The sequence below is a fragment of the Ochotona curzoniae genome, unplaced genomic scaffold (genome assembly GCF_017591425.1).
Source record: "Ochotona curzoniae isolate NIBS_2020 unplaced genomic scaffold, NIBS_Ocur_1.0 contig_883, whole genome shotgun sequence".
Classification (NCBI taxonomy): Eukaryota; Metazoa; Chordata; class Mammalia; order Lagomorpha; family Ochotonidae; genus Ochotona; species Ochotona curzoniae.
In genome coordinates this window covers 43720053-43735563 of record NW_024466599.1, presented here as the reverse complement: position 1 = coordinate 43735563, position 15511 = coordinate 43720053, and the positions used below count along the sequence as shown (strand labels likewise).

Here is a 15511-nt window from a genome sequence, read left to right as displayed (position 1 = left end):
TTATCAGTTTGAGGCTACAGATACAAGAGTGACAATTGTACTCACTCCGGGGTATTGGCTGGCATGCGGTGTAAGATTCTTAAAGGCCCACTGGATGTTCTGGTGAGACGCCAGTTGTCGAGTGAATGCAGGGGACTGCTCACAGCAGAGCCTCAGAATGCCGTAGTAGGCGGGCAGCATCCCACGATTAAAAAGCACCACATCCTGATCATCATGGTCAGCAAGGATGTAATTGAAGGCAATGTTCTTGGTTACCACCGGGTTCTGAACAATAAGGCGGATATTCTCTGGACAGTCAGCACACACATTGTACCAAAATGAAAGCAAAGCCTGTTTATTGTGATTTGTAGCTATTGCTGGCTCAGAAAGTTTAGGCTGGAAAAGGTTCCACAAATCCATGAAATATGTGGAAAACATCAGCTTCTCAGTTTTGGAAATTAAACAGTAAGTCATAAAGCTAAAATAGGGCACTAGCTTTGTAGTGCCATGAACAGCAGCATCAACATAAAGTTTGGCTCTTGAGAGCAAACCAAGGAGCACGTTGTAGACCTGATGCAGGACTACTGTCGTGTCTGGGCTGAGTGGAAGGTCACGGGTTGGGATGTGCAAAGACCTTGTTGACCGGAACATCTGGCGGAATGAATTGCTTGGTATAAGGGACACCAGAAGATAAGCTGCAGCTATAAAATGTAAAACAAAACTGTCAGATCCTTGTAAGATATAAAAAAAAGACTGAAGAGCAGTCATTAAACACAAAGCCACTCTTTCCTTTAATAATTATAATGAATAAAAATTAAGGGACATGAACATCTTAATATCTTCTGTACCTTTGGCCCTCAGTAACAGTCTAATGGGTAAGAGAAACAGATAACTTTCATCCTGCTAATTTTGTTTTTGTAGGTGGTGACAATTGCCATTATCAGATTTTTTGGGCGGAAGGGATGTGTGTGCCAATTTGAGATGGAGAGACAGACAGCAAGAGAAACAAAGATCTCATGAGCACCAGCCTTCTCCTATCCACCGCTGCCCTCTTCTCGCCCCCCAACGCCATGACTACGGAGGTCGGGCTGAGGCCAAATACGGGAGCCAGGAATCCAGCTCTTGAGCCATCAACCCTACCTCCCAGTTCCACACAAAGAGCAAACTGGCATCTAAAGCTAGAGGCAGACACTGAAGCCAGTACTTAGATCTGAGATGCTGGCACTGTAATCACTAGGTGAAATGACCGCCTTCTCACAGTTTATAATTTATTTATTTATCTGAAAGGCAGAGAGAGAGATGTGTTGGTTTACTCCCCACATGCCTCCAACAGCAGGCTGGGACAGGCTGAAGCCAGGAGACCAGAACACAACCCAAGTCTCCTGCATAGGTGGCAGGGACTCCTCACTCATCCCCAGCTGCCCTCCAGCATTCCTCTAGCAGGACGCTAGAAGCAGCATCTTAACTTCTGCGCCAGATGCCTGGCAGTGCAGAAAGTTTTAAAATCTTATCTCCTAATTAGCTTTCCTAAGATGTAGAATTTTAGCATTAATGTTACCACTTATTTGCTTTGAGGAAAGATCATGATTTACAGATTATATACAGCATTTGGAGCCAGAAGACCCATCCTAAACTGTCATGATATAAATAACATTTCATGAGTTTAGAGTTCTTGTTAATTAAAAAACAACGGCAATTTATTCCATAGTAATTTATAAAGAACAGTAAAACACACGGCAGTTACAAAGAATGAGATCTACAGAATAGTCTTTGTGATATGAGCGTATTACATATACTGTTTATACAACATTAGTTTTGGAAAATCTTTTAATTCTCTAAGTCCACCTTCACACCCAAAGAAAAAATTCCTCTTCAACCTTCTGAATATGCCTGAAAACCGTCATTAAGCCAACTACAATTCTGAGTAGCTAATGACTTAAGAATCTACCTGTGGGGCCCAGTGTGATTGCCTAGTGGCAAAAATCCTTGCCTTGCACACACTAGGATCCCATATGGGCACTGATTTGTGTTCTGGATGTTTCAGGTTCCATCCAGCTCCCTGCTTGTGGCTTGGGAAAGCAGTCGAGGACAGCCCAAAGCCTTGGGACCCTGCACCCGTGTGAGAGACCTGGAGGAGGCTGCTGGCTTTGGATTGGCTCAGCTCCAGCCCTTGGGAGTGAACCAATAGATGGAAGATCTTTCTGTCTCTCCTCTCTGAACCTGCCTTTCCAATGATAAATAAATAAATCTTAAAAAAAAAAAAAAAAAGAAAGAAACTGTTACTGTATGACACTGACATAGGTACGCTACAAAAATCTCATTTAGTCATCATAATCAGCCTGGATGTAGGTAATGGAACACAGAAAAATCTAACCCTTAGATAGGCAAAGACCAAAGTCACACAGATCTAAAGAGAAGACCCACATCAGGTTTTGCGAGACAATGATGCTAAAGAGAGTGGGAAAACAAGTAAAAACAGTTCCTTCCCTTCCGACCCAAGAAAACATTAACTGTAATGACAGTACAAGGATTTCTAAAGTTTGCTCAATGTACACCATTGGTCATAATAACTCTATGGTCAGAAATTAGTCTCACTTTCACTCAGGCTTAAATACACTGAGACTCACACAGCAGCAGAGCTGTGATTCAAACCCAGTCTGGTGTGCTAACGCTTCAGTGTCTGCAAGAGATCCTTCCCAGCAGTCTCGGGCCCGCCTGAGATTATAGGCTCTTTTCATTCAAAACACATACCACTACCTTTTTCCACCATTAACTGATACTTCGATCTAGCTGTCAAACCAAGTTAGTCAGGTTTACAATTCAATTTATTTCAAATTAAAACTATTTATGCACAAACTCCATTTTTTACATATTTCCTTATCTACACACTGCTCTGATCAGTTTGGTAGTTTCAGGTTTTAGTTTAGCACTGTCTGAAACGTAACAATATGGCATTTATCTTATAACTTTTAAATGAGAAAATGTAACAAACTGTTTCCTATTAATGGTTTTGCTTTTTCACCACTATAAATTAAAGTTGTTGGGTATTCATATATTGAATGACTTAAACCTGGTATGGATATGAATTCATACTGCTAAATCTGCTGAGTTTTAATATTATTCCAATGTCACTGCGGGGCCAAAAAATGCCATTTTTATCAGCATTTTCAACTTTCTGTGAAACAATAAAATTGTCTTTTGATTCAATTTTCCATGAACATGTTGAAGTACTTTTGTATCAGGTATAATAACTGGACAAAAACCTTTCATGGTTCAGCACACTTTTTTTTTTTTGGAGACTGTTTTATGCTCAGGGGACAGGACCAGCCTTGGTCAGCTCTCAGAAGGATCCCATGAACATGCAGTTAACTAATCCAGAAGGAAGAAAACTGCCTACAAGTAGAATATCAATGGCCACCCAGGCATCCTCTTTACTTAACCCCACTGTTGTCAATCAATATTGTATTTTAAAACAGGCAATATCTCACTCACCCAGTTTTCCTTATTGGCAACACTTAGTACCACTATAGTATCTTTTTGTAATTGAAGAACCAACACCAACTTTTTACTGCTAGTGAGATCCATATTTTATTTAGATTTCATTAACTGCGCTAACAACCTTCATTCTTATGATTATTTCACAGAATGTTCTTCAAAGCGAGTTTGTCTGACATTTACCATACCATGGTGAAAGCTCAGGTTATAGGGTTCTTGAGAAAATGGCCACTGATGAAATGTCCTTCCTGTCATGTTAAATTTAATTAATCTTAATCACTGGGTTGTGTGTAAAGTTTCTTCACTGTAAAGCTACTTCTCACTTACCATTCTTTGGAAACTCCTACTTAAGGAGTTAGGAGCTAATTTCCATTCTGGGAGGGAGGGAGGTGCTGCAATTTAATATGGGAGATTTGCCTCATTTCTATTTCCTTATTTTTAAACATCGTTATTATTTATGAGCTCATGGATATTTATTTCATCCTTTGGGTTATGTTACTCTTCTTATTTCCGCTTGGGCCCTGTGTCCCCTGGACAGGCTCCCATCCTTTTGTTTTTTTAAGTATTTCCTTCTTCCTTCTACTACATGATTCTATAGGTTCTTCCAATATATTCCTTGCTCCAGTCCTAAAAATTAAGTCTTTTGTCTGAATAACTATGAATCAGCTGTAAGCAACTGTGAATCCTTTTTGCAGAGAATCATGCTCTGAGTCACAGATGCCTTTTCTGATACAAGACTGTCAATCGCATCAGGCATGTCTCAGCAGACAGGTTGAAAATTCTTTGAATCATTAGAAAAGTCAAAACTTTGATTTTCATTTTTTTGGGAAATATCAAAGTGATTTTATTCTGTGTATGTACAAGCAATTTTATATCTGCAAAATACCTACTTTTGGTATTTGTCTTCTAAGATTTTTATCATTTAATTCACAATTTCAGATTATTTTAGGGCTTGTTACTTCACTCTTAGTTTCTTCAATAGTTATTTGTATGGTATGACTTTCTAACATTTTACTCCCTTTCCTAATGTTGATTGTGCCTTGTCACTCTCTATAAAAGAGGCAAAAGTAGAAGTTGTGATGTCACCCAAAAAGAAGTTTCTTCTTTCCTTACAGAAACAAAACATTGTAGATTTTTGTAAGCATTTAACAGGTTTCAAAGACTGATAGAACTTTCTCCTTAAACATCTTTAAGAGCTTATCAAGTGGGAATATCATCTTTTCAAAAACAAAACAAAAACCCCTAAACTTGGAACAACGACAGATGGCTTGTTGAATTCTGAACATTTGACTTACAAGTCCTGACTCTAGGATAATTGTGAGCCAAAAGAAACCGCTCGACCCAGTTTTCCATATTCTGTAGAACCCAGCTGTGTGCCAGTTTATTTCGGGGTGTCTGTACTGCCAACCAATCCAGACACTGAGAAGGATTGTATTCAATCACCTACAAATAAAAATGACAAGAACAGAATATGAGGCCAACTGAATGAGCAGTTACTTCTCACACTTACTTTTGGGATATACCATTAAACATTCACAGCTGATTTTTTTTTTCATTAAAACTAAAGCCTAAAGGAAGTTTTATCTTATTCCCATTTTTAAACCTACTTTTTTCTACCAACAAGAAGTATTCAGGAAAACATGTTAAAAAAATATATTTAAATTTTTGAAAGACTATCTAGGGCAAATAGGAGAATTCAATGTAACTTCAAGGTCTTTTCAAACTTGTAATTATTTAGAAGTGCTTTTAGTGTTCTAAAATTTTCCAACTTCACTTGTTTTATTAAACACTCAAAGTATTGCTAAGGAAGAATATAAAGTAGCACACCGTACCTCTGTGGAAATACTTTTTCATAGGGAAGGAGAATCTTGGAAATCTAGAGCAAGAGTTGGCACACTGTGCTCAACAGGCCCAGTTCCCTGGCGCTGTTCTTGTGTTCTAGGAACACAGCCACACCTTCTCGTTTACTCACTGCCTGCAGGTACTTGTAGGCTGAACCAGCAGACATGAACAGTTTCAACTGCTCATTAAGGCCTAAACACTTGCTGTCTGGCCCTTTGGGGAAGGTTTGCCGTCCCATGTTCCAGAGATTTTTAAGCAATCTTTAAAGAGAAATTTTGTGACCACAGCAGTTCAGAAAAAAGGGGATGGAGTGGTTGGTGATTCTTTGGGACTGCAACTGTTCTTGACTCAATCAGAAGTATTTTTTTTTAAAAAACATGAAAGAGTGGCTCAAAACCTTTGAGTTCCCTTTCCCCTCAGCCCTTCTGACTAAATTTCTTTCCTTGAAACTATGATTTATCACCATTTTGGGGACACACAATAAGATATTGATGCTGCAAATGGTAGTGGCTGTATTATAAAACTAAATGTTGCAAACATCTGCAAAACTCACCTCCCAAATCCTCTGGAGAATGTACGATGCGAAGGGAGGCATTCCTGGAGGGCCACCAGCAAACTCCATTAGCATTGTCAATAATTTAAAGAAAGGATTGGCCGCCTGTTAAGACACATATATGACTGTGTATTCAGTCTGACACTGTATGTATTTACTGTATAGAACCTGACATCCTGAAATGTTACACATACACCATGGAGTAACTTAACTGAACTAATCACAATTTGCACCAACTCAGAGCTTTCTCCAAAGTGTGTAAGTGGTAAGTTTACTTAAAATCTATTGTTTCAGCAATTAATTGTAGTTACTATGCTGAACAACAGATCTCTGGAACTTCTCTTCCTTGTGCTTATTGAAATTTTGCATCCTTTGACGAGCATTTCCTTAACCTTCAAAATAAACTTTGCTAATGAGACGATCATATTCTATTCAAAACTTCCCGTATTGGGGCTGGCATTACGGCATATTGGGTATGAATCCACCACCTACAAACAAGACCAGTATATAATACAGACACCAGTTTGTGTCTCTAAGGCTCCACTTCCTCAGTCTAGCCCCCTGTAATGGTCTGGGAAAACAGTGGAAGATAGCCCAAGTGCTTAGGCCTATGTACCAGTATGGGAGACCCTGGATGAAGCTCCTGGCTTTGTCGAAAGTCAGAATCAGAGAGAGCACAAGACAGAAATCTTACATCCATTGGTTCACTCCCCAAATAGCCCTAATGGCTGGAGCTGGTTTGAAGCCATGAGCAAGAAATTTCATCCAGGTGACCTACGTGGGTGGAAGGAGCCCAAGTACTTGGGTCACCTTCTACTATTTTCCCACATGCATTAGTAAGGAGCTGGATCAGAGGTAGAACAGCTGGAATTTAAACCAGTGCCCATTTAAGATACCAGCACTGCAGTAGTTTTATCCATTATACCACAGTACCAGCCACAATAAAGTATTTTTTAATAATTATGAGTATATATATGTGCATATATACACAAATATGTTTGTATCAATCTTTGAATCTTAAGCAGCATTTTTTTCATGTTAAGTTTATAGTTTTTTTGAAAGACAGAAGAGATCAATCTCCTGCTTCGCCCCAACTGTATACAATCCCAGTGCTCCAACTCAATCCGCGTCTCTCCTATGGCTTCCAGAGCCTGCACTGCAGCCATCACCTGCCACTAAGCTGGGGAAAATGGCGCCTGAACCAGTCCTTTGGCTACGGCATGTGAACATCTGTGCAGGGATTTAACTGCTATACCAAATGTCTGTCTTAAATGGCAATTACATTACTGGTTGACATTAATTGCTAAAGTAGCTGTGACACTTTATTTTGACACTGTATTTATTTTCCACAGACGCAGAGCTCTAGTAGGTGTACTCTTTCTACTAGACATTAACGGCATGCATGCCTTTAACAGGTAGGGGTTGGTGCAAGTGGGTAAAACTATTGGCTGTAATGCTGACACTCCATATGAATGCTAGTTTGTGTCCTGGCTGTTCTTTTTTCATCCAACTCCATGATAATGGCTTTGGAAAAGTACAAGATGGCTCAAGTGTCTGAGACCCAGTTAGCCACATGAGACTCAAAAAAAGGTTCCAATTTTAGGATTAGATTGCTCTGGCCACTGCAGCCATCTGGGGATTGAACCAGTAGATGGAAGCTCTCTCCAACATGCAAATAAATCTAAATATCAATCTATTTAAACAGATATATTTAGATCTATCTCTCTCTCTTTGAAAGGAAGATTTGTAGAGAGAAGAGACAGAGATCGATCAATCTTCCACTTGCTGGTTCACTCTCCAAATGGCTCCAAAGGACAGAGCTGAGCCAGTCAAAACCCAGGAACAAGGAGCTTATTCCTGTTCTTCCATGTGAGTGCAGAAGCCCAAGTACTTGAGCAGTTCTTTATTCCCAGGTTATAAGCAGAGAACTGGATTGGAAATGGAGCAGCTGGCACCAGAACCAGCACCCATATGGGATCCTAGCATTTCAGGAAGAAGACTAGCCTGTGGAGCTACCATGTCAAGTTCAATCAATGTCTTTTTTTTTGTTTTGGTTTGTTTTTAAAGATTTATTTATCGTTATTGGAAGGTCAGATATACAGACAGGAAGAAAGAGAGAAAGATCCTCTGGTCCACTGGCTCATTCCACAAGCAACCGCAACCTCTGGAGTTGAGCCGATCAAAGTCAGGAGCTAGGAGTTGCCTATGGGTCTCCCACCATAGGTGTAGGGTCCAAGGCTTTGGGTCATCCTTGACTACTTTCCCAGCCACAAGGAAGGAGATGGATGCGAAGTGGGGCTGCCAGGACATATGGGATCCTGGTGTGTGTGTGAGAACTTTAGCTACTAGGTTACCGCACCGGGCCCTCAATAACTGAATTTAAGAAAATCAAACAGGGACCAACATAATGGCTCAATGGCTAAATCCTCACTTTGGAAGCTCTGGGATCCCATATGTGTACTGGTTCATACATCAGGCTATTCCACTTCCCACCCAATCCCTTGCAATGGCCTGGGAAAGCAGTAGAGGATGGCCCAAAGCCTTGGGACCCTGGACCCACATGGGTGGATTCTGGCTTTGGGTTGGTTCAATTCCAGGCAATGCAGCCACTTGGGAAGTGAAACAGCAGATAGAAGATCTTTCTCTCTGCTTCTTTTTCGATAAAATTTGATCTTCCCTTCCATAAAATTAAATAAATCTTCAAAACAAAACCTTAGCACTTAAACAGCATTCTAATATATTCAATTTATATGAATCTGTATATTTTATTAGGAAAACTACATCCATGACAGCAAGACAGGAAGAGGTAATTCCACTTACTCAAATCACACACTTAAAATATAGGCTAGCATGTTATGGGGGAAATTTTTTTAAAAATAATTAGGCTCATTTCAAAATACTATTAGTGCCGATAATAGTTTTAAAAACATGAATTAACAAATGTTTACATACCTCAGGAGTCAACTTTGCTATTGACGTGAACAGCATTGACACAATCTGAAAAAATGAGGAGGATTTCAGAATATTTTGCAAAATGCAAACAAAACCAAAGTTAAGACTGTCTCTTACAACTTACATGTTCTGCAAGTCGATTATTGTATCGGCACAGGCTGAAAATCAGATTACAAGTCTGTCTTATATTGATGCCATCACGAATGTGTTGAAACAAGAAGGGAAATCCCTGTTAAAAACAAAGTTCTTAATTTAAGAACTATTTCTATTTTTGCAATGCTTAGTGTTTTAACATTATAGAAGTTATTACCTTGCCGCCTGTTAGTGCTGCCATATCAGTCTGTGATAAGGTCAAATGCCTAAAAGAAAATATTAGTGGAAATAAATTTTCTTCCCTCTGTATTATTTTACTTCTATTTCTATCATGACATGCATCAAAACTGTTGATTTAATCACAATGGTGCCAGCCCACTGTCATAACATGAACTTTGTATTATTAGATTTTGTTGCTCAACATTTTTCTGGCAATTTCTAAAGAATTCAGGACTGGTAAATGGAAGTCCAAATTCATCGTCTATTTAAGTAACTCAGTATTTCAGAGTATTTCAGAGTATCAGAATGCCAGAATGAGTTAAATTTCATGTAGGAAATTATTTTGACATGAGATCTTCCAAAACCAAATGGGCTTTAAGAAATATTAGTTTACTTTTCAGATTAAAATTGCATATTTCAACTTACAAAAATTTCAGACACAGAAAACTCCAATTATCCCTTCACTCAAATTCAAATATACAAAAAATCAAAGTCAGTCTTGTATCATTTACCACCAACCACCCAGTATGCATTATTGAGACAAATTTCAGGTATTTCATCATTTAATCCATAAATCTTAGTACATATACCTAACAGATAAATTTCAAAAACAACCAGTTATCATTAGTCACACCTAAAATAAACCAACAATTCCTTACTATAATATCCAATGTACAAATTTCCTCAAGTTCCTAAAAAAGACTTTGTATAATTAACGTTTGAATCCATATAAAGTCCTCTGTTGTAACTGGTTGAAATGTCTTTTAAATCTTTTCAATCTATTGGTTTCTCCTCCAACCATTTTTATCTTACATTCAATCTGTAGAGGAAAGCATGGAGCTTGTCCTGCAGTTTCCTTCATTTGTAGTTTGCTGACTATATTCTTTTGGTGTGCTCTCTGCTCCCATAATTCCTGTGAAGTCATAGCAGATCTACACACTTGATCAGATTTATTTATTTTTTTAATTGAGGTTGTTTGCAGGTATTGGTGCACAATTTCAGCAGGAGGCAGACAATCAGTGTGACACTTTCAATCAATGGATGACCTATGTCTAGATGCATTACTTTATTTGGTGTTGCAAAACAGTGATACTCTAATTCCAATAATCCTTGCTCATTTATTTGCTTGAATATGCTCATCACAACAAACTTCTCTTTGTTCATCATTTGGTTGCCACGAGGTGTGCTTCATACAAGCAGGACATTTAGCTCAGTAGTCTATTTCTCAGTTTTCAAAATAACAATTATTTCCTAGTACATTTCCAAGGTTGCAAATAAGATTCATATGTTCTTGTTAGGTATCCTTTTGAACTCAGATGCAAAGCATGTGCCATGATTTCCAGTCCTCTGCAGTTCTTCATCAATGCTCCAGTTTGTCTCATTCAGGATCAGCAGAATCTCCCTAACAGAGCTGGTTCTCAGTCTGAAAATAGCCTCTGTTTCCCAAGATGAAAAAAATTCCAAAATGTTCATTAATTTCTTGTCCAAGAACCAAAATTGGCCATTTTCCCATGGAACCCATTGTTTCAGTAGGTAATAAAGATTCAAGAGACTATAATTTAGATACCAGGCCTACTCAATAGTTCTGAGTTAGACAAAGTTTCCAGGTATTTTCAGAAAACAGAGAGTTAATAACATCTTATGTTTACTTAAGACAAAATACAAAATGAACTCATATTGGTATATCCAATCCAAATGTAGCTTTAAAGAAATTATAAACGCGTTCCCCCCAACTTTAGTTAGTATCTCAGTTTTTCCTCCTGAAAATCTTACTTGGGAATAACATTAATAGTTATACATTTTAATAGTTTGAGAATAATTTCAATTGTGCTAACAATGTAACTATATAAGTGGTTTATGAAAGTTTTGCAATGTTTTTGTCTTTCACGTATATTTCATTAGAAAATTTTAGTTAATGTGTTCTAAAGTCACTTTCATTTCTCTCCAATGGCTATATCTTATATACCATTAGTCTCATTTTTTTTTTTCACTATGCTTTGGGCTTTTAAGGAGGGCTTCTTACTTATTTACACAAAACATTCACACTGTTCCATTCCTGCACCCTCTACCTTGGCCTCCCATTGCCAACAGAAACCATTTTTCAGAAACATACTTTTGACTGATGGTCAATCTGTGATAGTTGGTATTTACCCTCTACAAACAATGAATGAAGCAAATATGAATTTGGCACTCTGAGGGGAATGAAGAGTTGGCCTGCAAGCCTCAAGTCCTGACGTTCTCAGCTTCCAATAATACATTACCTTGTGTATGTTTCTGTTGAAGGATGCCTTATTTCATATATACTAATTAACACTGAACTCTCGGTCACAGCATTGTAACTCACACCTAGACAGAAAATTATCCAACCCTCATATTTTCACTCTAAGGCACATTATATCCTTCCTGAGCTTAGCGATGCTAAGACAACTCTTAGCAATGCTAGACAACTCTTTAGCAAAATGCTTAGTGCCTTCTTAAACAGTAAAATCACCACTGAAAAGCAGAAAACACGTGAAAAATACAGCAAACACTGTGAAAAGCTGATTTCTTTACAATATGAAAAACAAAAGGAGAAGGGAGGTCATCACTTCAGGACCTCAGCTTGGAAAGAACAGCAGGCACCTTAATTTTCATCACTATGTAGGAACGCAGGTCTGAGTGGCAGCAAAAGCTTCTCAAGCCCTTATTCTGGCATGATAAATATTAGCAAGAAGGTGAATTCACAAGCAAGAAAACCACAAATAATTAACTGGCAGCTTGTATTAAATTTGCGTTCTCTCATTACCTTCCCCTACTGCCTTTTCTCACTTAGTACTTTAGAGATTTCTTGAGAGTGGGTACAAAACATTCTACTGAGTAGAAAACAGCGTTTAACTAGCTCCCTTTTCATGAATACTTGGCTGTTTTTATCCTTGCTACTAGAAGTAGTCTTGCCTACGTATCTTTCCATAACTCTTGGACAGGCCTCTAGAAGCAAGAGTTGCTAGGTTAAAAGATGAATGCACATATAACTTTGCTAGCTATTTTACTGTGGCACTTCTCTTTAATGATTATATCTAACATAGCTCAGGGATAAAACAGGACTGAAATTCTTACACCACAAGTCGATGAATAGCAGTGTTATTATTTAAAAGAAATTATGTAATAACTGAATTAAGAGTGACTAAACAATTAACAATAAAATCAGACATGCTTTAAGCATTTGAATGTTGAAGCATTTCACCTTTCTGAGCGAGACTGTTCAACCAAAAGAGCAACTAAAGCTATCATCTTTTCAAGAGCAGCTGGCCTGTATTTTTCTTCTGCCAGAGAGAGAATATCTTCTTCCTCTTCTTCCTCCTCCCCTTCTTCCTCTGATAACACTTCAACTTGAGGCTAAGAGGAACAAAATTTAATGTCAATGTTATCCGCGTGAATATTCTCTCAAAAACAAAGGAATTTACTCTCTATAACTGGTGGACAAATCATGGAATGAGTATGGATCGTGACAAAAAGTTACTGACAGGTCTAACTCTCATGTGAGTAATCCAACCCACACTCAGGACAAATGAAACTGAACTGGCTAGTACTGCAAAGAACAATGACCTAATCCAAAGATTTTTCTTACATGTCCCATGAAAAAAATTATGACTATGCTAAAGCGTTATTTCTTCTTTAATAAAGTACTAATAAGATGCTAGTTACACAAAACAAGTTTGAAAATCCAAATAGTAAACATTATGAAGAAATACTCATTTGGGCTGTGAAATGCAAGAAACTGGGCCAATGTTATAGCACTGTAGTTTAAGCCATCATGTGAAATGCTGGCAGCTGGCAGCCCCATGGGAGTGCTCCATTTGCAATCCAGCTGCCTGTTAATGTGTCTGGGAAAGCAGTGGAAGATGGCCAAAGTGTCTGGGCTCCTGCCCACTGACACGGAACACCTGAAAGAAGCTCCTGGCTCTTGGCCATTACAGCCATTTGGGGAGTGAACCAGCACATGGAAGATCGATGGATCTCTAATTGGGCTATTCAAACAGACAAATCTGAAAAAACAAACAAGGGTAACAGATTGAGAAAATTTTATGATTGGGACTGGCACCATGAAATGGATTACGCTGTCACTTAGGATACCTACCTTTATATGAGTGCCAGTTTTAGTCCTGACTGCTCTACTTCCAATATAACTCTCTATTAACATGCCCAGGAAGGCAGCAGGAGACAGCAAAGCACTTGGGGCTTCTACCAACCACGTGGGAGACCTGGATAGAACTCCTGCCTCTGGTCTTTGATCTGGCACACTACATCCATTGTGTCCTTTTGGGAAGTGAACCAACAGATCTCTTTTCATTTCTCCCGGCCTTACCAATGTTCAAACAAATACATAAATCCTTACTAAGTAATAATAAAAATATTTTATGGCTTAGCAAAGTAAAACAAAAGCAATAGAAACATGCAATTATGCAGGTTAGAATTATAAAAGAGCAGCCAACATTGTCTAGAGCACTATACCAACAGTGGTTAAGATTCAGCTCAGAAATCTAAGAATCAAACTCAAATCTTTTTTTTTCCCCCTTAGGAGGTTTATTCCAGTGGGAGTAGGAAAAGGGGAAGGTGAAGGGGAGAAGTGAGGCCAGAAGGAGGAGAGAGGGGAAGAGCAAAGAAGTCAAAGCTCAAATTTTAAAAATTTAAAATAACGTCTCTAAGTATTTTACCTGTAAAATGGAGATAAATGCATGAAATATTCTTGATACAAAAGGCATATAAAATAAGACCACCAAAAATGTTCACCAAAATAACATATTGTTGATAGAGGAGGTGGTGAAATGCTTTGTCCTAGGGGCCTTAGTAGTGAACTTGTTATACTCCTTCAAATACGAATTACATCGACCAATCCTAGATCTGTAACATAATCTAATAGCACTTTATGGACACCAATGGGTGTCCTCATAGCTCCACTTCCTATCTAGTTCCCTACTTATGGCATAGGAAAGCAGTGGAGGATGGCTCAAGATCTTGGAACCTTGTACTCACATGGAAGACGTGGAGGAAACTATTGTTTCCTGAGCAGCTCAGCTTGGGTCACTGCAGCCATTTGGGAAAGTGAACCAGTGGATGGAAGATGTTTCTATTAATCTGCCTTTCCAATACAAATAAAACTTTCCAAAAAATTACACTTACATTTTCAGGTCCTTTGGTTCCCATGTAAAAATGTACCATTGTAGATATGGCTTGTAGTGAAAGCAAAAACTGGCTCTGGAAAATAATAAAAAATAAAAAATAAATTCTAAATGTTGAAAATAGGTACATAACCTCAGAAATAAACAACATATAACCTCACCTCTTCTTCACCCATTTTTGCAAATTCGTAAAGAAAGGCAAAGTACTCTGTAAGATGTTTACTGTGAGGTTTTACACCATGTTCCATAATTAATAACAGAGTCCTCACAAATCGAGTGACACATGAACGACCGCCAATATCTTCTACTGAGGCATCCATATCATCTGATCTAGAAAGAGAATAAAATGTGACTTTTAGAAATTTTTATTTTCATTTTGTTTCAAAGGCAGAGAGAATAATAGGGATTAACTCCTCAGATGTCTACACTGCTGGGGCTACGAGAGGCTAACCCGAGGGACCCAAGTATTTAAGCCATCATCCACTGTACAATAGCAGGAAGGTGGGTCAGAAGCACAGGCAGGACCTAAACCAGGTACTCTGACAGGGCATGTGGGTACACTAACTGGTAACTTGCTCTGCACCCAATTGTCCCCGAAATCCATCCCACTGACTGCTAGGAGAGTGTCAGTCACAAGGACCTGCATTCTAATTGTCACCAGCAAAATCAATCCAATCATAAAAATTAAGCCATATACTTAGTTGCAACATCAACTTTTCCCGTCTTTGTCTGACTTTCCAACATAAGAAATGATTTAAGCGCTAATACTCAAAAATACTTTATAGGTAGATCATCAAAATACTCCGAAATTAAATGTTCAAAAACTACTTCTTACCCATCTTCCATTCCTGGCTGCAGATAGAGATGAGCATGCACAGGTCTCAGCCTCTGAATCACATGGATACACAAACGCTGAAACATCTGTGAAGATGTAATAATCCAAGAGTCAAGTGCTATCAGGTAATAAAGACACACAAAATTAACAAGGTTTAAAATTAATGCCACCCATTCATATTTTGTACACATTCATATTTTATCTTGACATTCAAAAGCTTGGAGTCTCAACCACAAACCTAAAAAGAGGCAGTTAGTACTAAACAACATATAGTTTTGCGATGGGAGGGGGAGAACCCAACTCCCTGCAGCTTGGCTAATGCAGATGACTGAAAACAAAGTTTCATGAAACCCTCTCAGCCAGTGAAGGTACAGAGAAAGCAGT

General features: G+C 38.4%; 1 protein-coding gene across 3 annotated transcripts in view; it reads right to left on the bottom strand.

Moving 5' to 3' along the window:
* The window catches only part of USP34 (ubiquitin specific peptidase 34), a 204572-nt gene that overhangs the window by 18054 nt on the left and 171007 nt on the right, over positions 1 to 15511 (bottom strand). For all 3 annotated transcript variants that reach the window (XM_040993392.1, XM_040993394.1, XM_040993393.1), the window contains 10 exons: positions 15128 to 15213; positions 14454 to 14622; positions 14294 to 14368; positions 12357 to 12508; positions 9132 to 9180; positions 8946 to 9050; positions 8822 to 8866; positions 5870 to 5974; positions 4770 to 4917; positions 46 to 680 (listed from right to left, as the gene is read on the bottom strand). In XM_040993392.1, coding sequence (XP_040849326.1) covers positions 46 to 680; positions 4770 to 4917; positions 5870 to 5974; positions 8822 to 8866; positions 8946 to 9050; positions 9132 to 9180; positions 12357 to 12508; positions 14294 to 14368; positions 14454 to 14622; positions 15128 to 15213 — 1569 coding nt within the window. The remainder of the gene's footprint in view (positions 1 to 45; positions 681 to 4769; positions 4918 to 5869; positions 5975 to 8821; positions 8867 to 8945; positions 9051 to 9131; positions 9181 to 12356; positions 12509 to 14293; positions 14369 to 14453; positions 14623 to 15127; positions 15214 to 15511) is intronic.